Genomic DNA, 27,499 nt, shown 5'->3' with positions numbered 1-27,499 from the left:
AGGTGAAAAGGATAGATACTTGAACGGTTGTTTTCGCAATGCGTTCAATGATTGAGAGCTAATCGTGTGCATCCATTAACTTGATTTGTTTACATTTGTTACTTAGGACCTTTTCAAAAGTTACGCGAGAATTGTATGGTGTTCCACTGCTGTGATAAATCACTCATTTCGAGATGCGCAATGTCACCCCTGAATGCGGCCCTACGTCATTTTCTACGACTGTTTGTTGCCGATGACAGAAATCACAGAAAAAAACACGCGATCGTCTTGGCCTGTCTTGGCCTTTGGGAGCGGCACTTATTTTTCCATTTAAACAAATCAACAAGCAATAGTTTTGATCATTACTATTACGACAGAGTGAAATTAATAATATGGAAAGTGGAAATACGGAAGCAAGTGATAAGTCTTCTGTAGCAGCGGTGACCGAGAAAGAAAATGCAATGGATAATGGAGACCCGGCAACAGAATCCCATACCCATTCGAATGGAAAATCATCCGACCTGCAGGAAGGTAGGCAATGAAACCTGCTTACTAACCATGTTTTCGCGTTAGCTTCGGGAAATTACGGATCTTTCTTGTTCTTACTCATTTCACTAACATTATGGTGCGATACAAACTATTGAATTTTTCAGGATGTTTAATTCCATATCAAATAGAAAGCGCGTTCCTTTTTGCAATGTTAAATAATTTAACGAGTTACGATACAGTAGGAATTAGAATTAGATTTAAATGATGTCACACAAAAATACCAACATTTTTACCGGAAATATACCGAGGCAATGGTTCTATTTGAAAATTTGTCCATTTGTGTTGCTAGTGGTTTTTGTGATCAGTATATCTGGAAAAAAATGATGGGTGAGTGTGATTGTTTTTTCTTTCATCTGTCAAAATTTTCAAACTTACTAAAAATTTCATTTTCTTCTTTTTCATTTTAGTCATTAAGCGACCGGCCCAGGACATACTGGAAATAAGCTTAAATAAAGTCCCAAAATTGGAAGGCATAATCAAAATGAATCGAAGATACCACGAGGAAGAATTCCGTAGGCAATTTAAACAGAGCTGGTCTCAGAAGGAACCGTTTCGGGGGAATGGATATAAACTTAAAAGTGAACCTTTCCAGCTGGCGGTACTCGAAGAATTTTTGGAAGAAAACACGAAAACAACGGACGTAACTCGAGAGCTGGAACGGGAGTTCAGTGAAATGGATTGGAGGCGAAAGCAGATGGATCTGTACGAATTTTATCAAACCGCCGATTTGTGCATGGTCGAGAAGCGATTCCTAGCAAGTTTCTATAGCAATCTTAAGGAGAACGTGCTTCCTTTGGTGCAAGAACTTACGGGAATACCACTAACGCACGTTTCTGCTTCATGCTCTATGTACAACGCAGGAGATTATTTGTTGGTTCACGACGATTTACTAACGGATCGTAGAATAGCTTATGTTTTCTATCTGAGTCCTTGGGAAGAACATCGCAAATGGTCTTCTAATCACGGAGGAGCACTCGAGCTTTTTAAGGCTGATGAGAATATGCTTCCAGTGTTTCCAGTAACCAACCAAATCTATCCTCAAAACAATCAGCTGGTGTTTTTCAAAGTTAGCGAAAAGTCATTTCATCAGGTAGGTGAGGTAACGACCTTTGACTATCCTAGACTAACGATAAACGGATGGTTTCATGGCCCACAAGGCGAAGAAACTGCACCTCACACGTCCATAATTGTCGACACACATTTCTTCAGCCCAGAGACGGAAGATGTACAATTGACTGAGTGGATTAACAACGTTTATTTGATCGACGAAGTGAAGCAAAACGTTCAAAAAAAGGTTGAGATGTTTTCGGAAGTCTCCTTGGAGGAGTTCTTAACGCCGGAAATATTCGAAGTTATGTGCGATACCTTGCAATCGAACAACAATGCCTTTGTTTGGACTATCAAAGGTCCCGCTCATCTGAGAAAGTATGAAGTCCTAGACTTTAGCACAATCAAAACTGGGCCATTGCGTGATTTGTACAAACTTTTTGTTTCCAAAGATATGTTTCAATTGTTGCACGAATATACCGAACTGGACTTGGCTGGCGATAACGCGAAGACGCCTGCCTGCTCACTTGAGCTGCAGCGTTGGCAGAAAGGTTGCTACACTGTTCTGGGGGACACTTCCTCCTACACAGATGGCGCGCTGGACATCCTGATTTATCTGAACGCACAGGATAACGTGGGTATTGTGACGTACCTGGAACCCGAGGGTGAGCCACATCCCAGCAGCAATTCCGACGATATGGATGAGGACGATCCTGTTCTGCTTACCGTGTATCCCAAGGATAATGTTTTGAACGTTGTGTATCGAGCGGAAGGAACAACCAAATTTACTAAATATGTCTCCCGGAACGTTTACCTGGAGCAGGAGCGCACTTCCGGTGGACATCCGTACACGTACATTCTTGCATGTAGTTACAAGGAATAAATAAATCTTCAAAAAAAACATACGAAGGGTTCGAACTCATTTTCATCAGTGTCCGCTCATGTTCCAAAATCAGTAACTGAGAAAAACGCAGTCAAAGTTTTCTAGCATATTTGTCTACCAGAAGCTTCAAACATTTCAGTTTAGCAACACACCGGGTATTTTATAAGCAGTAACATATTGTCTAATGAAATGTGAAAAGTTCCCCTCACTTGAATCAATCAATGATTACGGGCTTAGAAATTCATGGTGGGACAATTATGCCTAGAATAACAACATGGGTACAAACAATAAGTTTTTATGTGTTTTTCCGGAAGATTATGCATAAAAACATCATTTTATAAAGAAGTGGGTGATCTACAACACATATCCAGAATATTAAATTCATTGTTATTAGGCATTTGCTAACAAGGTGTGCGCGGGGTCTTTTTTTATTTGTTTGAGAATTAGGCCGTTCATCCAAACCAGGAATGAGTTGAATTACTGAAAGCGTGACATTAAATTCTTGTACATGAACTGATTCATTTATTATGGATCTACAGAAAATACATGGTGGGACAGCTATGCTTAGAATATCTACTTGTGACAATTGAGCTTGATGTTGTTTTTTGAAAAGCTGGGAACAAACACTACCTTTTTTTGGTTTTTCCGGAAGATGACATTAATTTTTTTTAAAATATTCGTTGATTTTGCTGGACTTACTTTCGCAGGAGTTATTTTTATTTTTTTGGGACAAGCGAGTGAATATTTTTTTATTTGTTTATGTGTCCAACAGGTAGCATTGTACCAATGACAATGGTAGGTCAAGTGAAACAACATAAATTAACGCAGAATACTTCTAAAGCTACACTTATTTGTTTCACGTGACATATTAAAATTAAAACGTGGTAACACCTATTGAAGACACGAGACATACTCCGCATTAGTTCATGCAAACCATAATTTGTTCTAGCAGAAAGGGGCGACGACGTATATTAATGCCTCAAGAGCTGAGATCAGTAGGGCAATCAGTGTTGTCTGTGTTGTCAAAAACAGATTTTTCTGTACAGCGCCTTGATGCAGTAGATATCCCCAAACTTTTTGGCAAAACGAAAGAAAAAACCCAGCTGGGAAGAGGCTTTAGACACGTCGAGTGCGATGTGATACTTGAAGGTTACTTTCGTATCAATCAGGATGCCCAAATCATTGATAGTCGAATCTAGCTGTAGTTGTACGCCTTCCAGACTGTAACCGAAGTGAAGAAGAGAACGCTTGCGTCCAAACGAAATCACCGCGCATTTAGACACGTTTGGTGATATTCGATTACTACAACACCATTTAGCGAATGTTTCTAGCTGTTGTTGTAAAAAACTGCGTCTTGTGGCTGCTCAATCTTATAGAACAGCTTCAGGTCATCAGCATACGAGAGTTTGAGGCAGTTTAGAACGAAGTGAGTATCATTCATGTATGGTTTCGGGTTTCGAAACATGGTCACCAATTTTGACAGACATGACTACTGAGGTAAGATGCCAGCCAGAGTAACAGATCGCTATCCATGCCTAGTTTGTTGAAATTAGCTACGGCGATTTGATAGTTCATTTGCAGATCAATCCGCATTCACTTGCTGCCCATACTCTATTAGACGAACTGCATAGGAAGTGAACAGGTTATATTAGCGTCGTTGAATGTTTTGGCATGAATCCGTGTTGGTCCTCCGAAATATTAGGTTTACCGGTAAGTTTCTCCGGTTTTACAACAGATGGCGTAGCTTGATTATTATTCCAGTGAATCAAATTTCCAGACAATCGTTGGAAAGCTACTGTCATTGCGCGTCTTTTTCAGTATATGTCAAACAATATAGTTTTTCGCCACTTATGTCGAATTTCGTACTAACGAGAGTGTTTTTGTTACTGTTACTTCATTACTTCAATATGAAGAAAAAAGCTGCGGAAAGTCATCGCATTTTGGTGGAAGTTATGGCCATGCTTCAACTGAGCGTGAACGTGTTAAACGTGGTTTGCATGTTTTAAAAGTGGTAATTTTGACTTGAAAGACGAAAAACGTTCCGGACCGCCAAAAAAGTTTGAAGATGAAGAATTGGAGGCTTTACTCGATCAAGATCCGTCACAAACGCAACAAAAACTTGCAGATACACTTGAAATCATTACGGGGGACCTCTACCGACGACAATTGATGCGTTTGAGCCGTGCACTGGAGGAAAAACGGCCACAATACGAGCAAAGACAAGATAAAGTTATTCTGCAGCACGACAATGCTCGACCGCATGTCGCGAAATCGATCAAAACATACTTGGAAACGCTGAAATGGAACATCCTTTTCCACCCGCCGTATTCTCCAGACATTGCTCCGTCTGATCACTATCTTTTTCGATCGATGCAAAATGGCGTGGTTGACCAGCACTCCAATTTTGATGAAGTCAAAAATTGGATCGGTGCGTGGTTAGCCGACAAACCGGCCGATTATTTCCGCAAAGAGATCTGTGAATTGCCAGAAAGATGGGAAAAAGTTGTGACTAGCGATGGGCAATACTTTGAATATAATATTTGTAGCCATTTTTGCAGAATAAAGCATTAATTTTTGAAAAAACGAAGAAAATTACCGGTACTCCTATTATGCGCGTATTTGTGCATTAACTCGTGAAAACGATCAATTCGAATAGTTTGGACGTGGCACACAACGCAGCTATACCGCGATAATTCGAAATGACCATTTTACACTCTTTCATGAACACAGGGAAAACATACGATTGTTTCCAACAGTTTGGAAATACGTTAGTGGTCAGCGAAAGATTAAACGTCGTTTGAACGCCATCTGTTTGAGTCCAGCAGTGCAGTACGCATCAAACAGCTTCCGTGACGGTAAGCCAACCAGTATCGAGAGTTGACCAGATTGAGGAAGCCAACCGAATTGTGAAGCCACGATACCGTGCCCATGTTATAGTCGCCAATGATTATGTTATCTCTAGGTTCCATTTGCGAAATCACCCTGTAAAGTGAGTCAAGATGATTTTTTCCAATTAGATCCGCGTCATTCACTCGATCGGGAGGAATATATACTATACAAAGGTAGAGAGTAGCGTCAGTCGTGAGAATCGTGATTCATAATTGCGCGACCTTCGAGCTTACAGAAGGAATCACCGGTAGAGGTTTGAAACTCGAGCGAACGGCGAGCAATACACCACCTCCAGTGCTTTTGATGCTGATTGAAGTCGATCAGTCTTGTCGATAAATGGAGTATTTGTCGTCAAAGAGCTACATCGTCAACGTATTGTCGTTCAGCCATGTTTCGGAAAGAGCGTAAATATCATAGCACCCGTCACAGAAGGCTGACTGGTACTCGGCGAAAGAACTGTGGATCCATCCAACGTTTAGGTAATACATCACGATATTGGAGGTGAAAGGAGGTGGTGTTGCAGTCAGCGGAGAGACGACGATACTCGACTGTGTCGGACAGCTTGTGAGTTTCTATCATTCTGTTTTGAGTGCATTCCGTTGGCGATGTAATACTGTTAGTGGGACAGATTTCAGGAAGCTGAAGAAACGGTACTGTTATTGTACTTGCTTCAGGTAGCAAGTTGAAAGACTCCCTCGCTCCGAACGCAGTAACGGAATGTCTTGGATGGCAGGTCAGCGGAGAGACGACGGCAGTGCTCGACTGTACCGGGCGGCTTAGGAGCTTCCATCAAACTGTTTTGCGTGCATTCCGTTGAGAGTAACCACCAACGATGCCTATATGGTATTGTCATTCTTGGTAGCGAAATGTAACTGGAAACGTACCGAAAATCAGGTACGAATTCGAATTCTGTGGAGCTGTACTTCCTTGTGCTGATAGGCTGGATGACTTCTATTCATGCCCAAACACAGATCTGTAGACAGTTGGTGGGAAGAACACGACTGTGATGGAGGGTTAGGGGTTGGAGTAAACTGGCTCAAATCCCTGATCGGCGCGTTCGCGGATGAAAATGTTTCTGGCAGCAACAGCGTGGTATTTTTTTCAGTGTTGTAGTGACTTTCAACACTTTTTGGCTGGTTCATCATTTAACTTTAATGTTTCGGAAGAATGTTGGGAGTGAGAATTGAGCTCGTGACCTTTAGCCTGAGAGGTCTACCCGCAACGGCGTGGTAGACGATTTTTTTGTGAATCGTAATCTTCGAATTCCCTAAACATCAACCCTTCAAACCACGTGGATGGATTTAGAGCTTACGAGATTACGAGAAAGGAAAGAGAAAATCCTGTCTTGGCATATTTTTGTAGCTCCTATAAGATGCTTTTTAGAAGCACAGTGTCTTCAGCAAAGTTGTTCTTAGGATTCCTGGCCGCCATGGAGAGACAGTAGATTAGCTCACAATGTCCCCGCTAGGGCTTTTTTTAAATTTTGACGTAGGACTACGTCTTTCATTTCTATACCGGGGTGTAAAATCACAGTTTCGAAAACGAAAGCGTTACGCCGGAGACCGAGATTTTGAGTGTTAATAGCTCCTAAACAACTGAACGAAATGGTATGATAAACACTTCATTCGAAAGATAAAATGTCTACGCGTTCTATACTTGTTACTTTCTGATCCAAAAACTTGTTTCAATAGTCTTAAATTTGCTTTCAAAATAGGCTATTGAAATCACCAATCGGTATATAAGCGAGCGCCGCTCGGAAATCCACTCAGTTCTAATTGAACAGCGATTGGAGCATGTTGTCGCTGTTGTGGTGAAGCTCTTCATTTATCATGAAAGCGCGGATGAACGGTGTCACCAAGAGCCTGTTTGTGCACCTTAGGCCAGAAGGGAATCCATCAGGAGGAGAGTGATGCTACAAACGGTTCCCCGGGAAGATCTCGAAGCAGCCGCAACACACACACACACACATACACGCACGGAATTCTTTCCGTTTGGATCGAGAAAGATCCGGAAAATAATCTGCCAGTTCCTCTAGGAATTTAAAAATACATTCATGTGAAAGAGTTTATTTGAATGTTTTCTATCCATGTAACACTGTGACCAAATATGTTTCAATCAAGTGCTATTAACAGATGGTTATCGAGTTAGCATTAACCACTGGTGGGCTTCCAGTATCGAGGAAAATATGGAAATATCTAATCGTTACTGAAAATAATCTGCCAGTTCCTCTGGGAATTTAAAATTACATTCATATAAAAGAGTTTAATGTTTTCTATCCATGTAACACTGTGACCAAATACATTAGGTTTTGTGATTTTTCAATCAATCGCAATCAACAGGATAGCTTCTGAAGATTATTCTTCCCCATCAGTAGGATATTTCCGTATCCAATATTGGATGCATAAAACCTTGTGCCTCCAACGTAACGCTCTCGTTTTCGAAGTTCTCCAAATATTCATTCATTCAGAATGAATTCAGATTCAACTTCATACAAATGATCTCTAAATCAACGATAGTCCTACGTCACCCTTGCGGTTATACCATAGATATAACCCACTTCCTGTTTTTTAGTTGGAATTGACAAGCTGAAGATATGTACAACGGTGAAGTACAACGCTAGTACAGTTGTATGTCTGTTATAAGTATTATCCAAAGCTGATCCTATGATACCTAACCCTAATGGGATGACAATAGTTTAATTTACAATGTTACTGCTAGGGCGCACAGTGGTAAAAAAATAATGAAATCGAGGTAAAATTGATAATACCTCAGGAATACTTTTTTTGAAACATAGTGTCTTCCGAAAGAATTGTCTTATGATCCCTGGCCAAAACGGGGTGACCATAGTTTAGTTCATAATCATAATATCACCGCTAGGGCGCTGAGTGGTCAGAAAATGAATGAAGAAAAATCAATAACTCCTCAGGAATGCCTTCTAGAAACCTTCAACCAAATCGCAGAATGGTTTAAAGTGCACCACACAAGTATGAAAAATATCATCCACAAGTATGACAACGAGTTCTCCTTGAATGATATGTCTAGATCCGGAACCAGGTTGTCAGTCAGGCCATGTTGGATCGAACAGTAGTGACTTGCATCAAACAACACCGATCGGTATCAACGCGTGATTTGGCTAAAAAGTTTATCATTCTAATGCTGGTAATTATTCAAAAAATCAAGGCCAGGAACTCCTTGAAGACATACAAAAAGCGGAATGTTCCTAAGAAAACCACAGAACAACAATCTCGAGCCAAAACATATGTACGAAAACTGTATAACAGCAATCAGATGGACGACGAAAGACACGTCAAACAGGATTCAAGAACGCTTCCAGGGCCGCAATTCTACACGAAATCGGCGGAGGAAGTGGGCGATGCTGAATGCACGATTGCGCTGAGATAATTTGGAGATAAGGTTCAGTTACGGCAAGCTATTTGTACTTGTGGTAAGCGGTGTCCAATTTTCTTCACAAAAGGTACAATCAATGCTCAAATGTACAAAGATGAATACTTAAAGAAAAGCTTGCTGATTCTCTGAAAAAAGCATCACTCTCCCTTCTTTTCTGGCCGGGTTTTTTTCCCTCGAAAAAAATTCTTAAAATATTTTATTCGCATTTTGGAAGTAGCAAATTATGAGTTCGTGGAAGTCATGACACAAAGATGGGTTTTCCAAGTATTTTGAGCTGTTTTTCAGCATTTCAAGGATCATTGTGCACGTTCGGAAATCTAAACATTCGCTGTAGCTACAGTAGAGGATTAATTACGAAAATTCTGAGATATGGTACAATCCGTGAACAAATCTGATAAAGCGTCACAGAAAGTGATGCAACATCGACCCTTTCACCCCTTCTCGCGTTACGTAATTTGTGCACGATGCCTAACAAAATTGAAAGCCAATTGCAATTTTCGAAAAATTTTGTTCATTGATTTAGCGTAAAGTATATCAGCGTATTTAAATAGTGGAATAATCAATTATAGAACAAGTTTCAATTTGATGTGTTGAGGGGTAAATTGTTTGAGTGCCACCAAGATCTGAATCGCATGGTATACTTTTTACCAAACTATATTCGTCTGAGTTTTCCAGTTTAGGCTACTAAGCTTTACTTAAATCGAGCAACACTAGCAAAGTTAATGGGCCTGATTTAGGATTGGGCGATCTTGGATCGATTTTCAGAAGATTGAACTTTTCCATTTCGATTTCCAATTTTTTAGGTCGAATCATTGTACCCGAAAAAATCGTGAAGATCGATCTTCTTCTTCGATTTTTTCGATCTCAGAGTTTTTTTTCTCCAGTGTACATCGATTTTTATCTCACCACCTGACAAATTTTATAAACATTGTGTTAACATTTGGATAACTTGCGAGAATGTCTAATTAGTGATAGTGAATAGAATTGGGCGATCTTGGATCGATATTTAGAAGATTGACCTTTTCCTCGCCGATTTTTGATTTCTCGGATCGATTCTTTCTACTCCAAAAAATTAAGAACTTTCCATTTCGATCTTTCCGATCTTTTTGATCGTAGAAAGAAAATTGTAAATTTGTTTTTCACTGAACATTGACTTTAATCTCACCAAAAACCACCTCACAAATTTCATAAACATTGGATCCCTTTCACGGTTGTCAAATTAGAGGTCGTAAACTTAGGATAAGCAGTTTTGTTAGTTTGGTCATTACAAAACAAGTGGTCACACGTTATACTTACACCATCACATTCACTTGCACTGTGATCACGCGTATTCTAGAGGTTGCCACTCAGAATGCATTCAAGGCGTGTTATTTGGCATAGAAATCTCAACTAAGTACTAATAAAAAATGACGCAAGTAATACTACGTTGAGACGGCGAAGTTCCTCTAGGAACGTTAGTGCCATTGAAGAAGAAGAAGAAGATCACATTCACTAGGCTGACAGTGACAATTGTGACGAGATGAGATGGTGACATCAGGTCCAGCTGAAGCGTTCTTTTAGAACTGGGACTGTTGCAACCGCAACGGAAGATACACAATACACAATACAATGGTGACGGCGATGACGACGACGTTAAGAAATCCCTACCGTAGGTATAAATCAATACATTAAAATGGTTCTATTGTACATAGCAGTTTTAGGAATAGTAGTAGTTTTAAATTGTACATAGTAATTTTAAAATTTTCTACACTATCATTAGGTTTTCTGTGTCGCAGCTAGATTTAGATTTACAGAACTTACGTTTAGTGTCTCGTTTGTTTAGTTCGTTGGTGGGGTTATTTTTAAGAATCTTCGTTCTCTCGATTTGCAGCTGTAAATTTAGCATTAGAAATAGCACAATCAATCTACTAGCTTACTTACAATAATATAAGATATACAATTAAAGGTAATATTATATTATCAGGCACGGATACATATTATCAGGCATGGATACATCATGTATTTGTCTGCCGGTGTCGGTACGTGCCGTTTACGCTAGTTGCTGGATAATATAAAACAGCCTTAAGAATAATTAGGCTTCACACTTTTATTACAATCAACTTAGGACTTTCTTTCACTTCTGACTATTTGTTTTTGAGTCATTGAATCATTGTTGTGTTTTTCTTTTGATTCTCGGTGAAACACAGTAGCGCCGAAAGTGGAACGTTTTATTTTCACTCAAGGTGTTTGGAAGCAGGTGCGTCGCAACCGCACGTTGCGACAGGGACTAATACCCAGATTTCGACCAAATGCCAGACGTATGACACGATTGGATTCACCGGGATTTTTGTCATCGGAATTCTGGATGATTAATTTGAAAATTAGAATGAATGCCCTGGAAAATATATTTTTCTGAACTTTCAAGTTTGTTTTGTGGCCTTCATTCTGAGAATCAAAATGAAATCTCTTTGATGTTTTAATAGAAATGTGAAATGTTAATTTCATGTTTATAGAAAAAACAACACTTATAAATTGGAGAAAAGCATTCGATTTTTCAAAGATCGATTCTTTGGTACCGATTTAATCATTGAATCGATCCCTACGTTGTTTAGAAAATCGATCCATCAAGATCGATCTTTTTCTAGAGATCGCCCAATATCTTTTTGTCAAGCGCGTGTCGAATGTCGTTATCAATTTTAATGAGAGCGGTTGTGGTGCTGCAATTTTTGCGATATTCTGATTGAAAGCGACATGCCTATTTTAGAATATGTTTAACTGGTTTGAGAGAATCTTTTATAAAATTTTAGAGAATGCTGAAAGTATGCTGATTGGTCGGTAACTCGCCTAAAGGGTTATCAACCTTTGCAATCGACTTACACAAAGCAGAAGGAATCTCAGTAAGAGTCTCATCTGTGGTTAAAAGCAGAAGGAATCTCAGTAAGAGCCTCATCTGTGGTAATTCCTCGGAAAGAAAAAAATGTATTTTCAAAGGGAGAACTCTGTGAAACTACGCGAAATGTAATGAGAGACGAAAAAGTTATTCAAAATAGTTGCTGATGCATCACCGCCATCGGCTCGAGCCGGAGTTCGCCTGAGACCAAGTCGCTTAATATTGTGCCATAATTTATTTACTGGAAGGGTTGTATTCAGTTGAGATATAAAAAATATAGCCAACATTTGTAAGCATCGGATCTGTGAATAATTGTCAGATTCAGGTTTTGAATTATAGAGACTTTAAATTCTGAGAGTTCATTCGTCTCTAAATAATTGTCAAATTTGGGAATTAATCCATGGGGCACCAGGATCAAAAACTCCTTTTTTTCCTAATTGGTGCATGTTTTGAATCACTGCTAGTAATGAGTCATTGAATACAATAAATTTATCACCCATATTATTGCAGCAATACATTAAATAAAAGGTCGAGTGACTCATAGTTTCCACCATTTATTAACCAGCTATATTCGTCTTTCAGAAACAATTCATATCTACGCCACTCTTGCATTCATCGTGGTTATCGTGATGATCGGGGTACCGATGTGGTGGAAGACCACCGAGGTTTATCGCGTCTCACTGCCATACGCAGAAATAGAAGCGTTGGGCGAGGTACCCATTAAAGCCACTATCCGAATGGGGTTGTTCGTAAAATCAACCGATCGTAAGGAGATCCTCATGTTCGAGCTGAGGAAGAAATTCGAGAATAACTGTAAGCCGAACCGGAAGTACTGATAACGTGCAAGTATTTGAACAACCTCTCTCTCTGATTGCAGTCGTATTTAACCTTCAGTTGAAGGACTTTTCAATTGATGTGGAAACTGCTCAATCGGCCAAAACACCGGCCGCTCTCGAGACGGCTGTTTTGAAGCGTCATCCACTGGATTTGGGGGAATTCGCTCTGATCGAATGGGGCAAGTTGGAAGATGACGTTCTTGTTACTTCAGAAAGAACGGCTTTTATTTCCGAAAGTGCCAGTCAGTAATCGATTGGTTTAGTACTTTTTTAGAACGTTTCATGGAATCTGTTTTCATTACAGCCTCGCTGAAGATATATCAAGTTTTGTCGTCTTGGATTCTCCAGGAGTACAAATTGAAGGCTATTCTCGGATCGAAGGACATGCAAACAACGAAGGGTCGCCAACTACGGCTTAACACAGCACCTATGCAACCTCACTACGAGATTCTGATTTCTGTACTCAATCCTCGACCCGACATTCAAAGGGTTCATTGGAATGCCAGAGCCGCAGCAGAAAGTTAGCCATTTTCTTTTTCAAACTCTGGTACTCATTTATCGAATTTTCCATGCCTTCACAGATTACATTGTACCCTTCTTGAGCGGACTGTCAGCGATTGCTAACTTCACCGTCAAAACCCAATGGATCTATCAGGTGGAAATTCAGAACCACCCTCAGAAACAGGTTCAAGACAGCACGAAAGTGCGCCGCCACTATGTGATTCCAGAAGATGTGCTGCCCCACATTATCACTTCGTTCGAGAAAAAACTAGGTAATCAGATTTCGAACGATCCGGGCATCCACCTGGTCGTGTATGTTCCGGCGTGCGAATTGGCACCGCTCCGAATCTACCGCAAGGACGGCACAAGGGCATCTGTCGACAATGTCGAAGCGTTCACTTCGGCCAAATGGGGTGGCATTGTGTTCGCAAACCCCTCGGACGATGCGATTATCAAGTGTCTGGAAGATCCGGAAAATAGTGATGTATATGTCAGCTCTCAAGATGTCATGCCAGTGTTGCTGTACCAGCTGCGGAAAATCCTCGATCTCGAGAACAATGTAAGATACGTTAGATTTTCTAAAAACCATTTTCAAAGAACAAATTTCCCCTCGTAGATACCACTGCTGGACACCACCCTTGCACCGTTTGATTCTATTAAGGCACGAATTTGGGAGGCAGATACCTTCATTCGGTCGAACACTATTTACCGCATTCATTCTGCTACTTTGACGCTTCAATCTCTCATTCAGCTGCTCGGAGGAATTAATTATATCGTTATAAACGATGAGGTGGGTGAAGCCATCAAGGACGCTTACCAACGGATCGTAACAGCCAAGGATCATTTAGCGAACAACAGATTACTGGAGGGTGCCGCCGAAGCGAGACGGGCTTATGTGTCTGCCGAACGGGCTTTCTTCGATCCGAGCATGCTAGCGCTGCTGTATTTCCCCAGCGAGCAAAAGTATGCGATTTACATCCCACTGTTCTTGCCGATTATGATTCCGGTGATCTTTTCCTTTAACACGATCAGTAAGTACCTGAGGAAACGTTTCGGAAAAGGAGACAAACAGAAATCGGAGTGAAAAGCTATCGCCAATAAAATATAGTCCATATATTTGTGTGTTTGAACTTCCTAATTCGACCAACTTTATTGATGTAACAAAATTTTTACAAATTCATATCGATGTTAAATTTTGCTTGTGTTAACATTACCAAGTTTTATATGAGGGGGTGAAGCAAGAGTGATAACATGGCAAGGGCCTCTCCGTTGATTGGTTGTGAGTTGTGGCATTGTTTAAGCTGCCGGTCGGTCTATCCCTGGAGGTCTGTAGGTGTTCACAAGCCGACTGTGGAGTGCGATAAAACCCATTGATTCAGTATGGTGGTGGCTCTTGTTAACATTGGAAAACTTACACCCTATTTGCTGCGGGAATTGCCCAGCTGAGTATTGCGCCCGGTGATCTTTTGGGAGTTACACGTGGGAAGGAAAAAGGAGCTGCTTCCTTGCTCTGTTCGTGATCATCAACATCGTCCTTGTTGAGCATCATATCTGTGAGAATATGTTGTTAGTATGGCTTTTTTATATGCTGTCCAATACAAACTCTGTTATTCACTCACTCTTGTACTTATTGACGGTCCGTTTGCCCAATACTTCACCCCCGTTGATATCCGGTAGCGAATACAGAGGTGTCCTGAAAAATGCTGTAGCATGTGCGGAAAAGATGAAGAAAACAAACAAAATATAAATGGGAATCCGATAAGGAAGAGTCTCCTCCGACATGTACAGGCAAGCAATTCGCTCGATGACGATGCTGAGCGCTTTCTCTCAAACCGCTACTCAGCCATTCTATGCCAAACCGATATTGTGGTTCTCAGATTTTTGTGAATTCAAAATTTCGAAAACAAAAGCGTTACGCCGGAGAGCGAGATTTTGAGCATTATTATTCGAAAGACAAAAGGTCTGCGCGTTATATACTTGTTACTTTTTGATCCAAAAACTCGTTTCAATAGCATTAAAATTGCTTTCAAAACAGGCTATTGAAATCACCAATCGGTACATAAGCGAGCGCCGCTCGGATATCCACTCAGTTATAGGGCCCTATTCCAGAAAACGAGACGAGCAGACGAGCGCTCGTCTAGTTGGTTTTCATATTCCAGAAGCCGAGCTCGACTAAAAACAGACGAGTAGCTTGTCTGGCCCAACGACCGTTTGGCCGCGCTCGTCGATGAATCAGTCGGATCGTCTAGTTTGTTTGATGTGTTTGTTCACCTTTTTGATTGAAAGCATCGGTATTCTTCTGCTCCGCCTTTATCTTCAAAAATTGTTTCACGGCTAAACTAGTATTGCATAAGCAATGTATGTTTTCAGCTCGTGTACTGGAATGGGATATTTTGCTCGTCTCGACAGTGACTGAAGCCGAGACGAGACGAATTGCTCGTCTCGTTTTCTGGAATAGGGCCCATAATTGAACAGCGATTGGAGCATGTTGTCGCTGTTGTGGCGAAGCTAACTTCGTTCATCATAAAAGCGCTGATGAACGGTATCCCCAAGAGCCTGTGCACCTTAGGCCAGAAGGGAATCCATTGGGAGGAGAGTGATGCCACTGAAAAGGCGACCAAGAGAGTACCAGCATTGAAAATTGGTTCCATTTGATGTATCGGAGCAGCTACCACATACACATACACTCGCGCAACTTTTTTCGTTTGGTGGTTATCGAGTTAGCATTAACCACTGGCATGCATCGAGCATCAAGTGCAATTAACAGGAAAACGTCTGAAGATTATTCTTACCCATCAGTAGAATATTTTCGTATCCAATATTGGATGCATAAAACCTTGTGCCTCCAACGTAACTCTCTCATTTTTGAATTCCCCCAAATATTCATTTTTTCATTCATTCAGAATGGATTCAGATTCAACTTCAGTCAAATGATCACTAAATCAACGATAGTCCTACGTCAACCTTGCGGTGATATCACAGAAATAACTCACTTCCTGTTTTTTTCATTGGGGTGCCCATTTCCATTTCAGGGTGGTCCGAAAAATATTTTTTTCATCTTTTTTCCAAAAATTCCTTATTTCAAAAATTCATAACTATTGAACTACTGAACCGATTCAGATGATCGACATATCAAATTGAAGGCTAGTCTTCATTGAAAAAAAACATTGACTTCCAATAACATTGGATGTAGTTTTCGTGGTTATTGATTGTTTTTTTTTGTAGTTCACATGGTTTCGGGACCAAGGGCGGTTTTTTACATAACATAACATTTTCGAGTTATGATTTCTCGAAGTTAACCGATGGTCCAAAAATATTTTATTTTCTTTTTTTTTCCAAAAATAACTTCGAAAATTTATAACTTTCAAACTACCGGACCGATTGATATGATCGACATTTCGAAAACATATTAGACTTGCGAATAAAATGGATCCTAGTCGCATATATCTAGTCTAATCGCATGGGAATTTTGAACATGTACTGAAAACATGTTAATTTTGAAAACTCAAAAACGAAAAAACTCTCTTTGATATGTATGAATGGATATGTTATGTTAAAAAACCCCACCATTCAAGAAAAAATATGAAAACATATAGCGTCCTTGATTCCGAAACCATGTAGACTAAAGGGTGTGTCACATCAAATTGCATCACGGAAAAAACGCTGTAGAAATTCGCCCAGTAAACCGATTCTTTTGAAAATTTTAGACAGTAAAATAAAAAGTATTAAATAACTTTTGGCATTTTCTTTTTATTCATACTTCGAGCCCAAGCCCGTATACTCGCACCTTCCTCTTTACCCCGTCCATAAGGTTCTGTACAACGTCAGGTTGTAGTTTTTTTTTTGAACAGAAATCCATTTTCTCTTGAAGTCCGCCTCCGATTTGACTTTTGGGTTCTTCCGGAGGGCCTGCTTCATAATCGCCCAATATTTCTCTATTGGGCGAAGCTCCGGCGCGTTGGGCGGGTTCATTTCCTTTGGCACGAAGGTGACCCCGTTGGCTTCGTACCACTCCAACACGTCCTTTGAATAGTGGCATGAAGCGAGATCCGGCCAGAAGATGGTCGGGTCCTCGTGCTGCTTCAATAGCCTGCCCGTTTACCGTGCCGGTCATCACGAAGGGGGCGCTCCGCTTTCCGCAAGAGCAGATCGTTTGCCACACCATGTACTTTTTGGCAAACTTGGATAGTTTCTGCTTGCGAATCTCCTCCGGAACGCTGAATTTGTCCTCTGCGGAGAAGAACAACAGGCCCGGCAGCTGACGAAAGTCCGCTTTGACGTAGGTTTCGTTGTCCATTACCAGGCAATGCGGCTTCGTCAGCATTTCGGTGTACAGCTTCCGGGTTCGCGTCTTCCCCACCATGTTTTGCCTTTCGTCGCGGTTAGGAGCCTTCTGAACCTTGTATGTACGCAGACCCTCCCGCTGCTTGGTCCGCTGGACGAATGAACTTGACAAATTCAGCTTATTGGCGACATCCCGGACCGAACTTCTCGGATCGCGTCGAAACTGCTTAACTACGCGCTTGTGATCTTTTTCACTGACGGAGCATCCATTTTTGCCGTTCTTCACCTTCCGGTCGATGGTTTGGTTCTCGAAGTATCGTTTTAGTACTCTGCTGACCGTGGATTGGACGATTCCCAGCATCTTACCGATGTCCGATGTGACGATTCTCGAAATGAGTGTACAAGATTAATTCACGACGCTCTTTTTCGTTCGACGACATTTTTCCAAATTTACGAAAAATTTACAGTGAAGCATGGCCAACGTGATCTATACACTCTTATCTGATTATAAGCGAAAGCTGAAGATATAATTCCTAAAAATTAAATTTCTACAGCGTTTTTTCCGTGATGCAATTTGATGTGACACACCCTTTATGAAAAACACATACTATCAATAATTGCGAGAACAAAATCGTTTTATTGTATGTATATTAAACAAAAGCAAACAAGTGACACTGATAAAAAACGCTACTTGTTTTGACGATATTTTCGGCTCATACTCAAAATTTCATGGAAATAATCTCTCAAAACCCCACGTACACTATCATATTGAAATGTCTTCAAAATGAAGTGAGATGCATGGATGTTACCACTACGCTAGATCGCCTCCACGAATCATAAACAAGTGGAAATACGAAGGAACCATGGAAAAACTCCCGGGTAGAGGACACAAACGCATCCTATCTTCTGATGATGAACGAGAATTGATTTCGAAAGAACCCTAAAGCAAACATCCCTAAATTGACTACCGTAGTAGCCGGTATCATTGGAAGACCTGTCAACGCAGATACTGTCCGGAAAGTAGCATACAGGAACAATCTGAAAGGTTGTGTTGCCCGTAAAAAGTCTTTCAACTCAAAGATTAATATGAAAAAAAAACGACTACAGTTGCTAAGGCATATGTAAACAGACCTAAGAAGTTCTGGAACAAGGTCCTTTATACGGATGAGACGAAAACCAATCTCTTTGAATCGGATGGAAGACAGATTGCATGGAGGATCGGATCGGTGCCCCAGGTTCAGAATTTGGTTTTTCTTCTTCTTCAATGGCACTAACGTTCCTAGAGGAACTTCACCGTCTCAACGTAGTATTACTTGCGTCATTTTTATTAGTACTTAGTTGAGACTTCTATGCCAAATAACACGCCTTGAATGCATTCTGAGTGGCCAGCTATAGAATACGCGTGATCACAGTGCAAGTCGGAGAAAATTACTTTGACGAAAAATTCCCCCGACCAGAACGGGAATCGAACCCGAACACCCGGCATGTTAGTTATGACGCAACCACTCGGCCAATGGAGCACAAATTTGGTTCCCACAGTCAAAAAAGGGGGCAGCAGTCTACTGATGCATGGTACAATGGCGGCTTCGGGAACTGGAACCATGGAGTTCATCGACAAGATGGCTTACTTGAGCATCCTGAAACGCGGTCTCCCATGTAGAAACTACGTCTCCCTCGTGATTAGTGCTTTAAACTGAACAATGACCCGAAGCAAACTGATCTCATTGTGCGGGAGTGCCTGCTTTATAATGTCCCAATCAACTCGAAACACCTCCGCAATCACCGGACTTGAACACTATTGAGCATTTATGGTGGGAAATCAAGAACCGTCTGAAGAATAAAAATCCAGAGAACAAAATGAAACTTAAAACGACGATTAAGGAGATCTGGGAAAGCATTTCGTCTACAGTGAGCAGAAATCTCATCTCTGCACATGCAGGCAGCGCTGGACACCAAAGGAGGCCATACCAAACACTAGGGGATTAATTTTTGTTTTCTGTTAACATTTCTGAACTGATTTCCACTTCATGAAGGTAAAAAGGATCGATTTTACGAAGAATATTCTTCGTAATTCTTCGCTTCTGATTATTTACGTTTAATCCGGAAAAACTCAAAAATAAAAAACAAATTTGCGAATGACTATATGTGTTCACTTCCTTACGTCCGAATTGGTGGAACTTTTATTTTCAAAAACAAATACTTGGCCTATACACACACCTAACTTAGGCATGATCTCCTCGTTGACAATCACAGCAAACTCGTCCTCTTCGTTCTTCCCGCGGAGTATGTCTGCAGATGTATAAAAAAATCATCACTAATCACTAATCACAAACACACTGATTGCAAATCAATCTCATTGCACCTTTGTAGATATTAATCCCTTCGGGTGAGGCCGTCGCTGTCTTGCAACAGAGGAGCACCACCAGATGGAGGAGGCCTCCGATCCAGAGACACTTCTTGACCATATCCATTTCCCTGGGGAAATGCGATTTCACACTACCGTTTATTCTGTCCGTTCGATTCGAGCTCTAGCAGTATCACTGAGAAGGACGCAGGATATGGTTCCATTTAAATACCCCTTTGGAAAGTTGTATCCTTTTGTTGCGTATTCTCGTCCCGCAGTGAACTTCTGTTGGTGACGGGAGATTTTCATAGATTTCCCGTTTTTCCTGATCTTACGCAATGTCAGCTACAGATGTATGCTTCTTCATTCTCCTGGAAAAAATCTCGGTGAATGGGAAATGAGAATAATATCCTCACTGTTAATATGACGGGGCAGTGAATTGTTTCCGTTTAACGATCCGTGATTTCGGATGGCTCAAAATGACAAGCTGCATTTGTTTCTGGTAAACTTTTTCTTTATTTTTCGCTTACATAGTACCGTTCGCTTTCAATTAATCATATTTACAATTATATGCACTCGCTATTAAAAATGGAAGAAAACGATGGAAATACAGTAATTATGGTATGTCTTATGATTCGATCGTTTCTGAAAATTTTCTGTGTTTTCACAACAGACGTTCGTTGTTATTATGTTTTCCGCTTCGTACGAAAAGCAATTTCTAATCTAACATTGTTCAGAGAGTAAAAGGGATGATCAATGACAGATGATTTTCGCTGAAAGTTTAGGCGAGAGTTGGTTGCTAAATCATTAAAGAATACTGGCTTCGTTAATGTTGGTCCCAGTCGCTCCGCCGCTCGTCTTCATTCGTAGTCGTAATTTCTTCCCTCGATTCACGCCGAAGGAGTTGCGGAAATGGACGGGAAGTCGCCGAAAAATACATAAAAAAAGTAAAATCGCTGGCAACAAACAAAACAATAAAATAGAACATAAATCGGATAGAAGAGTAGTGATAATCACAATAATGGCAGTTTGCAACCCGCGATTGCATCTCACTCTTCGTAGCTTCGAATGCGATGAACGCATCGAAAATCGCGTTCCGCGACGAATTAATTTAAATTAATTTAAACCCTATACAATCGCTAAAATTCGCTCGCTCTGCAGGACGCGTGTTTTCCTTTCTTACTTATTCACTCATTCCACACTACCCTGGTTTAAAGTTTAGTTCTTCTTCTTGGAAGTTCGTCCAAAGTCTTCGATGATGTCGTACTCCGGAACGTCTGGACTGCCGCTGTCATAGTACGCGTAATCGTACTCATCCTTATCCTCGGACGGTCTCTTCGTGCTGGTCGCATTCGGCGGAATCGTTGGAGCTTTCGAGAATGGTCTCGGGTTGACCCGTTTGTCGGACGTCGCGGGTGCTTGAGAGGGTTTTTTGGTGGGCGTCCGAGGATGACGAGAGGAATTCGTTGATTTTCGCTGCTGCCTGGCGGGCCCGCTCCAGTATGAGATCGTTTCCACTGGCGGCAATGTTCTGGGAGTGCGCCGTGCGGAAGATCTCATCCTCGTCGCTTCCGGAGAGCAGCGATTGCGAGACCGGGGTTGATTGCGGGAAAAAGTTGTTGTTGCGGGTGGAGGTCAGCGGATCCGTTGTCAGTTTACGTTCTTCGATGGGCTTGCTCTTGACGCGATTTCGGTAGAAGTCCTTCTCGTACAGTTCCGGGTGATACTGGCCGTCATCTTCGATGGTTTCTTCCGGCAGCTGGGTGGTCGTAGTTTGGATCGGTCGCTGCTGCGGTTGTTGCTGGAAGAAGATCGTGGTGGGTTGTTTTCGTACGGCTGGAGTTGCTACCGTGGTTGTGGTGGGGCTGATGGTGGTTGTGGTGATTGTTACCGGAGGGATCGTCGGAATGTATAATGTGCTTTTCACAGGAGCGGGGACAATCTTTTCCTGGGGTTTTTCCGGATTTTGAATCACGAACTGCAGGAGAGCTTTTTTGCTAAGGGCGTTGGGCTTGAAAGTGGTCGGGTTGTATTGGTCCTTTGGTACGAGAGTGGAGAACTTTTTGATCGAGGATGGCGTGTAATTGTCTCCAGCGATTCGCGCAATCGTGTGGTAGCGTTCGTTGGTCGATGTACGCAGGGTGCTTGTAGTGATGGGAGTAATGGGTTCGGCTGGAGTTTTTCGAGGGTCGAAGGGATTTCTGTTCTGCGACTGTGGCGACTGACGTTGAGGTATTTGCTGTGTGCGGAATATAAATGGATTGTACGTGGACGGTTGTACATTCTCGGTGGTTGGAGTAGTGGTCGTTGTAGTGGTGGTACTGGTAGTAGTGGTTGTGCCGGCTCGACTACCCTGATACTCATTATAATTGAACTGGTTGTAACGGTTAGGATCTACACTGAAGGCACGCGATTGAGCACGTATGCGCTGCGGCTCTTGAGGAGTTGTGGTTATCTCGTTCAGTGACCTCTCGGTGGCTTTGTTCTCGAATGCTGTATTGTGGAACTGAGATGTTTGCTGAACTCGGTTGTTGAATTGAGACGTTGGAGCGACCGTGGTAGTAGTGGTGCTGACGATACTTGTGGCATCATTCCCTTGGTTGCGATTCAAAAATTGAAAATTAATGCTTGGTGTTTGGGGTGTGGTCGTTGGATTTTGTTGGTGTCCCTGTCCAAATTGCTGTTGATTGTTGAAGCCATTGAACTGGCTGATTGTACGACTAGCAGGAGTAGTAACAGGAGTTCGTGAATCCTTCGTTGTTGCCAACGTAGTCGTGGTAGTTTGGAATTGCTGAAATCGTGGTTGTTGTGGTGCCAGGGTAGTTGTCTGCGACTGCTGGAACCGTGGTTGTTGTGGAGTAAGGGTTGTAGTTTGGGACTGCTGAAGTCGTGGGTGTTGCGGGGTCAGGGTAGTTGTCTGAGACTGCTGGAATCGTGGCTGCTGTGGTGTCGAGGTAGTCGTTTGATATTGCTGGAAACGCGGTTGCTGGGTTGTAGACGTAGTCGTTTGATACTGCTGGAAGTTTTGAGCTTGAGATGTTCTGGTGGGAAGACTGTTGATTTGCTGCTGTTGGAGGATAGTATTGCCGTTTCTGTTCGTGCCCGAATTTTGAGCCGGTCGTTGTCCACGTGAAACTGGAACATTGGTAGAGGCTGGTGTGTGTCCAAAGTTAATCCTGTTATCGCTCTGAGGCTTCAGGACGGTCGTGGGGTGTTGATTGAAACTATTGACTCGTCTACTATTGCTCGGGGCTTTTGGGACATCCACGAAGCCTTCTGGAGTCGTGGGCTGTAATTTTGTGTTTCGTGCTGTGGTTGGTTTGATGTCATTTTGTACGATGTTCAGATTGTGTGCTCGAACGCTGCCTCTTCCGCGGTTGCGGCCTCTCGATCTTACGGTGCTGTTGGCTGCCTGTTGTTGTCGACCGGTAGCTGTCGTCGGTGCTGCGGTTGAAGTGGTATATTTCTTCACGTATTCATCCTCAGCATCCTCCTTTCCATTGTTGCGATTGTTGAAGAAATGTGAGCTGTGGGCTCCTCGGAAAATTTCGTCGTCTGCAATAGAGAAAAAAATAAAAATGAGTGGCGGGAGGAAACCGTTTGCAAACCCCGATCTGTTTTTGATATATTTACTATTGTAATCGTTGCGCAGCTGTTGCTTGTTGCTTCCAAAATTAGCCGGTGTTGTCGTCGATTGAGGTTTACGGTCGGCCGGCGTTGCAGTAGCAGCGGCAGCTGTCAGTTGTCTATACTGTTGCTGCTGAAGCTGTTGCTGTTGGTTGTAGAGCAGCTGCTGCTGTTTGTGCTGCAGATGTTTTTGGTACTGTAGAGCACTGTAATAGTTCTCAGTTGTACTGTAGGAAGATGTTGTGGGCTGACGTGTCGTGGTGGATGTTGTAGTAGTGCTTGTCGTTGATGGAGCCGGAGGCTGCCGATGGTGGTATGGCTTCTGTGCCGAGGGTATTTGATTAGGACTGGCAAAGGGTGTCTGTTGTGGTTTAGTGCTTTGGTTTACAATATACTGTTTGCTACGCCTAGCGTCACCTAGTAAACAAAATAAATAAAAGACTCAAAGTACAGATCAATAGAACATCAGCCGTCACATACTAGTCTCGGCCCGTTGCAGATGGAAAGTGGATTCTTCCTCCTCGGCGAAAGGTGCCCGTTTACTCTCGAATCCGGATCCCAGCCGGTAGAGATCGAAGTTGTCACTACCGTAGTAGAGTGTGGCCGCTTCACAGTCGACATCGCCCCAATCGGCACAGATTTGCGCTTCCTGATCGAAAGCCGTGCCATTGGGGCAAAGGAATCTGAAGTCTTGCACCTGTAGATCGACAAGAAATTGCATGTTTTTTTGCGGTTTGCGCAAGGCCATGCACCCCCACGGGTAGGTGTGTGAACAATTGAGTAGATGGTGGAGAAAAGAAAAACAAAGATTAATTCGTGGGAGAAAATGTATTGCGCAGCACGCATAATTTGAGCTGACTTGTTCAGTCTGTCGCGATGTGTGTCTGTGGGTCTCAGAAGGTGGCAAGAGAGTGCGGCCTGCCTGTGATGATGGTCTAGTTACCTACAGAGAGCTTTGAAGACAATGGTCGTGGTTATAAAATTGGGTGTGAAAAAAGCGCGTCGGTTCCGAGACGTCGACATTGCAGGGTTGGTGCGGCTACGCTTTTTCGCGCAAGGGGGTGTGATTAAATTGTGATTGGCAACAATGAGGCAGCCTGGCAGTTGGTAAGCCCCTTCAAGGTTGTGGAGGTAGAAGCGTTTTTAGTTGTATGTTGTTCTCAAAACACTGAGAATGTATTATGTAAGACAGATTACTTGATTAAGCTGTGATTTGTACTTAACCAACTCAAGCTAACTATGAGTTTTTCCTTTTATTACTACTCAAACAATAACTAATTGTGAGAGAATTTCAATTTATCAACTCATGTCCAAACGTAAAGCTTGGTGCACTGCCAACATGTTTCTGATTACTGTTAAAACGTGTCAGGCGACAATGAAACCCCAATATACTCCCGTTGCTTTAGAGGCAAAAATGAACGAAAATGAATGTCTGTGAAATTTGAAAAGCCAATATGGCCAATCTCGAGAAAAATTGTGCCATTGCGGCTCAGTGTTGTGATGTTGAAGCTTGATATTTGATAAAGCGTTTTGTTTTTATGCTGTTTTGACGTCCACCTGATAATAAATAGTTATTATTGTTGTCTTGTTGATGTAAATATTTGCGTTCGGTTAGCATATTCTTGATATCGAGGCTTAGACTTACACCCACTCCGGAAACTTTTACACAAACGTGAAACATTTGACACTGTGTCTCTGGGTCTGCATAGTAACCGCCAAGGATTTTGTCTCGGCATGAAAAGCTGGTCTTAGGCATATTTTCCAGACTGTATCGTGGCCCGGATAGAAACTGGCCATCGCTGCCTGTGGTGAGTGTGGTTGTGATGATGAGAGCTGGAAGAAGATAGACAGTATTGAATTCAAAAACTGATGGCACAAGTGTTACCGTGGATTCATGATTAATTCTGACCAGAATTTTTTTTTATTGCAAGCTTTCTTTCTACTCCAATCATGAGTTGTTATTGCATTCAATTAGAACAAAGTTCAGTTTTTTGGCTAATATTTGGTATCTTTTTGATCTACTCAGTGGCGTCGAATGGAGCTTTCGCACCTGGTGCGGAAGTGTCTGGTTGCACCCCCTCCCTCTTTGCTATCTGGTGCACGGTGTATGGCGAATGGAGAAACATTGGTTAATGTAGGGGTGTTTCTGCACCCCCCAAATCGTGTACCCGGATGCGGTCCGAACTCGCAACTAGCATCATCATCGGACCTTTTTGAAGCTATTGGGTTGTTTGGAAAGTTCGTGATGATTTCCCGGAGAAAATGGATAGTTTCAATTTTATAGGATGAAATACATTTACTCATTCATATATGCACCGTTTTATACGCCGCATTTCATGCAGTGATTGATGATTGGCTCGAGCGTTTGGGACTCTGCGTGAAGAACAACATGTTTATTTTAGATAATTCAACAAAAAAATCTCGTTTTATCCTTGTGTTATGAATTTTCAAACGACTGACACAACTTATTGGTCGAAAATATAATGTTATTGAGGTAAGAGGTTGGACGACACTATGCAATAAGTTTGGAGGATTTGGAAGGGTGACGCACCGCAAAGACAGTGGAAGAAAGTGCTCCTCATTAGTCTAGAAATTATTGATTTAAATTTCATCGGTCGAACTGTGATCCGAAGATTGCATGAAATCGGCTTGAATTCTTGGGTACCACTGGTATCAAGAGATGCTGCATTTAGTTCAATGCAAATTGGTACTGAAAGTTTTTGCATTGACAGTCAGGCCTGAGCGGAAGCAAAATGGTTTCGACATTCCTTTCTCGCTGATCCCTAGCCACAATAAGCGTCTTTTGCAATGGCGTAGCGTGACTGAACCCAGACCTCGTTAACAAGTCTTTGATTTCGTTTTCTAATGAAAACTCAAATTTTCTTTACAATTTAATTTACAAGAAACTTATATTCAGATGATCGACATATTAAATTAAAGCTAGGTAGATGGTCTTTTTTGAAAAAAAATTATTACATTTGCAAAAACTTGAATTTTGTTTTCGTAATTATTGATTGATTTTGGTTTTTTTTAAAGTTTACATGGTTTCGGGACTATAGGCGTTATTTTTACATATTTTCTTGAAAGCTGTGGATTTTTTACATAACATATCCTAATATTAGAGTTGTGTTCTTTTCCTTTTTAAGTCATGATTTTCCAAAGTTAACCGATGATCCGAAAAAAACATTTTGTTTTCAAAAGTAACTTTTTTTTAAATTCATAATTTTTGAACCACTAGATCCATTCAGATGATTGATACATCAAATTGAAGCCAATGAGCTAATCTTCTTTGAAAAAATATTGAACCTGTGTGAAATTTTGGAAATTTGGATTTTGTTTCATTTTGTATTCATTCGATTCGATTGTATTCATTTTTTATAATTTACATGGTCTCGGGACCAAGGGCGCTGATTTTTTCTTGAAAGCTGAGGGGTTTTTTTACATAACATATCCAAGAATCAGAGATGTTTTATTTTTCTTTTTTGGATTATGGTTCTTCAAAGGTAACTTATCTTTAGTCTTCTTCAATATGCTTCAATATCATATCTCCCTATGCGACTCGACTAAATCTATGCGAATAAAAGTCAATTTCTTCGCAAGTACAGGGTTTTTCAGATTAAACGCTTATGCAACAAATTTTAATAACTTCTACAAAAGTGAGTCGATTTAAAAAAAAAACAAAATAAAGCTTATTTTAGGACATTTTCGATGTGACCACCCCTTTTTTCGATAACGTGTTTTAAACGGTGAACAAAATTCTTCATGCACAACTTTAACATTACCACTTTGATGCTGTTAAAAATCTGAATTATTTCTAGTGGAAGTCGTTGATTTCGAACACCCTAGCAAGATCTTCCTTACAGCCTGTTGAATGGCCTTTCCAACTAGCCAGTCCATTGCCAGTGCATTGATTCTGGTCACAACGTTACCCAGAGATAAACTTTTGGTTTGTCAATAGTCCTCCGCTAGATATTCTTCGTGTAGTACATCGCACCAGAAGTACAGTGACTCAAATCCGTAATCGTACTCCACCATGCAGATCTATTTTCCCTTCTTTTGAAAGTCGAAAACAAGCTTTCGGAACATTCTATTTAGATAAAATTATAGTGTCATATGAGAGTTAAAAGGTTTGCTATCTGTTTTCAGAATAATGGTTTTTATTTCTCTAAAAATGGCGAATGTATGTGCTAATGTATGAAAATTGACTCAAACTCATAATCGTACGCTGGTTGAAATCTCTACTCAATTTCGAAAGCGTTGGCCAATTTCCAAATTCTATTCTA

General features: G+C 41.4%; 3 protein-coding genes across 7 annotated transcripts in view; 1 reads left to right on the top strand and 2 right to left on the bottom strand.

The window, feature by feature from the left end:
- Positions 1 to 204: 204 nt before the first annotated feature.
- LOC129768380 (prolyl 3-hydroxylase sudestada1-like) lies at positions 205 to 14,077 on the top strand. Of its 2 annotated transcripts, XM_055769996.1 has the most exons (6): positions 208 to 510; positions 12,207 to 12,437; positions 12,502 to 12,702; positions 12,765 to 12,980; positions 13,042 to 13,520; positions 13,578 to 14,077. In XM_055769996.1, exons 1-6 carry the CDS (start codon positions 372 to 374, stop codon positions 14,043 to 14,045), a joined length of 1,734 nt encoding a protein of 577 aa, XP_055625971.1. In that variant the 5' UTR covers positions 208 to 371; the 3' UTR covers positions 14,046 to 14,077. The 2 variants fall into 2 exon arrangements, with proteins under 2 accessions (XP_055625978.1, XP_055625971.1); XM_055770003.1 differs by lacking the exons at positions 12,207 to 12,437; positions 12,502 to 12,702; positions 12,765 to 12,980; positions 13,042 to 13,520; positions 13,578 to 14,077 and adding an exon at positions 936 to 2,480 and having other exon boundaries at positions 205 to 510.
- LOC129768452 (uncharacterized) lies at positions 14,060 to 19,795 on the bottom strand. The gene is made up of 5 exons (XM_055770125.1): positions 19,608 to 19,795; positions 19,463 to 19,534; positions 14,581 to 14,664; positions 14,377 to 14,512; positions 14,060 to 14,309 (listed from the first exon to the last, which is right to left on the bottom strand). Exons 1-5 carry the CDS (start codon positions 19,714 to 19,716, stop codon positions 14,258 to 14,260), a joined length of 453 nt encoding a protein of 150 aa, XP_055626100.1. The 5' UTR covers positions 19,717 to 19,795; the 3' UTR covers positions 14,060 to 14,257.
- A 300-nt stretch (positions 19,796 to 20,095) lies between these two features.
- The window catches only part of LOC129768319 (mucin-2), a 57,411-nt gene continuing 50,007 nt past the window's right edge, over positions 20,096 to 27,499 (bottom strand). For all 4 annotated transcript variants that reach the window (XM_055769883.1, XM_055769909.1, XM_055769892.1 and 1 more), the window contains 4 exons: positions 24,862 to 25,049; positions 23,697 to 23,913; positions 23,223 to 23,633; positions 20,096 to 23,144 (listed from right to left, as the gene is read on the bottom strand). In XM_055769883.1, coding sequence (XP_055625858.1) covers positions 20,908 to 23,144; positions 23,223 to 23,633; positions 23,697 to 23,913; positions 24,862 to 25,049 — 3,053 coding nt within the window. In that variant the 3' untranslated portion in view covers positions 20,096 to 20,907. The remainder of the gene's footprint in view (positions 23,145 to 23,222; positions 23,634 to 23,696; positions 23,914 to 24,861; positions 25,050 to 27,499) is intronic.

Source organism: Toxorhynchites rutilus, chromosome 1 (assembly GCF_029784135.1).
Source record: "Toxorhynchites rutilus septentrionalis strain SRP chromosome 1, ASM2978413v1, whole genome shotgun sequence".
Classification (NCBI taxonomy): domain Eukaryota; kingdom Metazoa; phylum Arthropoda; class Insecta; order Diptera; family Culicidae; genus Toxorhynchites; species Toxorhynchites rutilus.
Note: the sequence above shows the minus strand (reverse complement) of the source record. Positions and strands in the feature narration are given on the sequence as shown.

Bases quoted from the DNA above. Each gene is read 5' to 3' on its own strand.
- LOC129768452 (XM_055770125.1), bottom strand. From the start codon at position 19,716: ATGGATATGGTCAAGAAGTGTCTCTGGATCGGAGGCCTCCTCCATCTG. The intron at 14,665-19,462 runs GTGTGTGTATAG...CACATGCTACAG, and splicing joins GGAGATCATGCCTAAGTTAG to CATTTTTCAGGACACCTCTG. The intron at 14,310-14,376 runs GTAAGTTTTCCA...CGCACTCCACAG, and splicing joins ATTCCCGCAGCAAATAGGGT to TCGGCTTGTGAACACCTACA.
- LOC129768380 (XM_055769996.1), top strand. From the start codon at position 372: ATGGAAAGTGGAAATACGGAAGCAAGTGATAAGTCTTCTGTAGCAGCG. The intron at 12,981-13,041 runs GTTAGCCATTTT...ATGCCTTCACAG, and splicing joins TGCCAGAGCCGCAGCAGAAA to ATTACATTGTACCCTTCTTG. The intron at 13,521-13,577 runs GTAAGATACGTT...TTCCCCTCGTAG, and splicing joins TCCTCGATCTCGAGAACAAT to ATACCACTGCTGGACACCAC.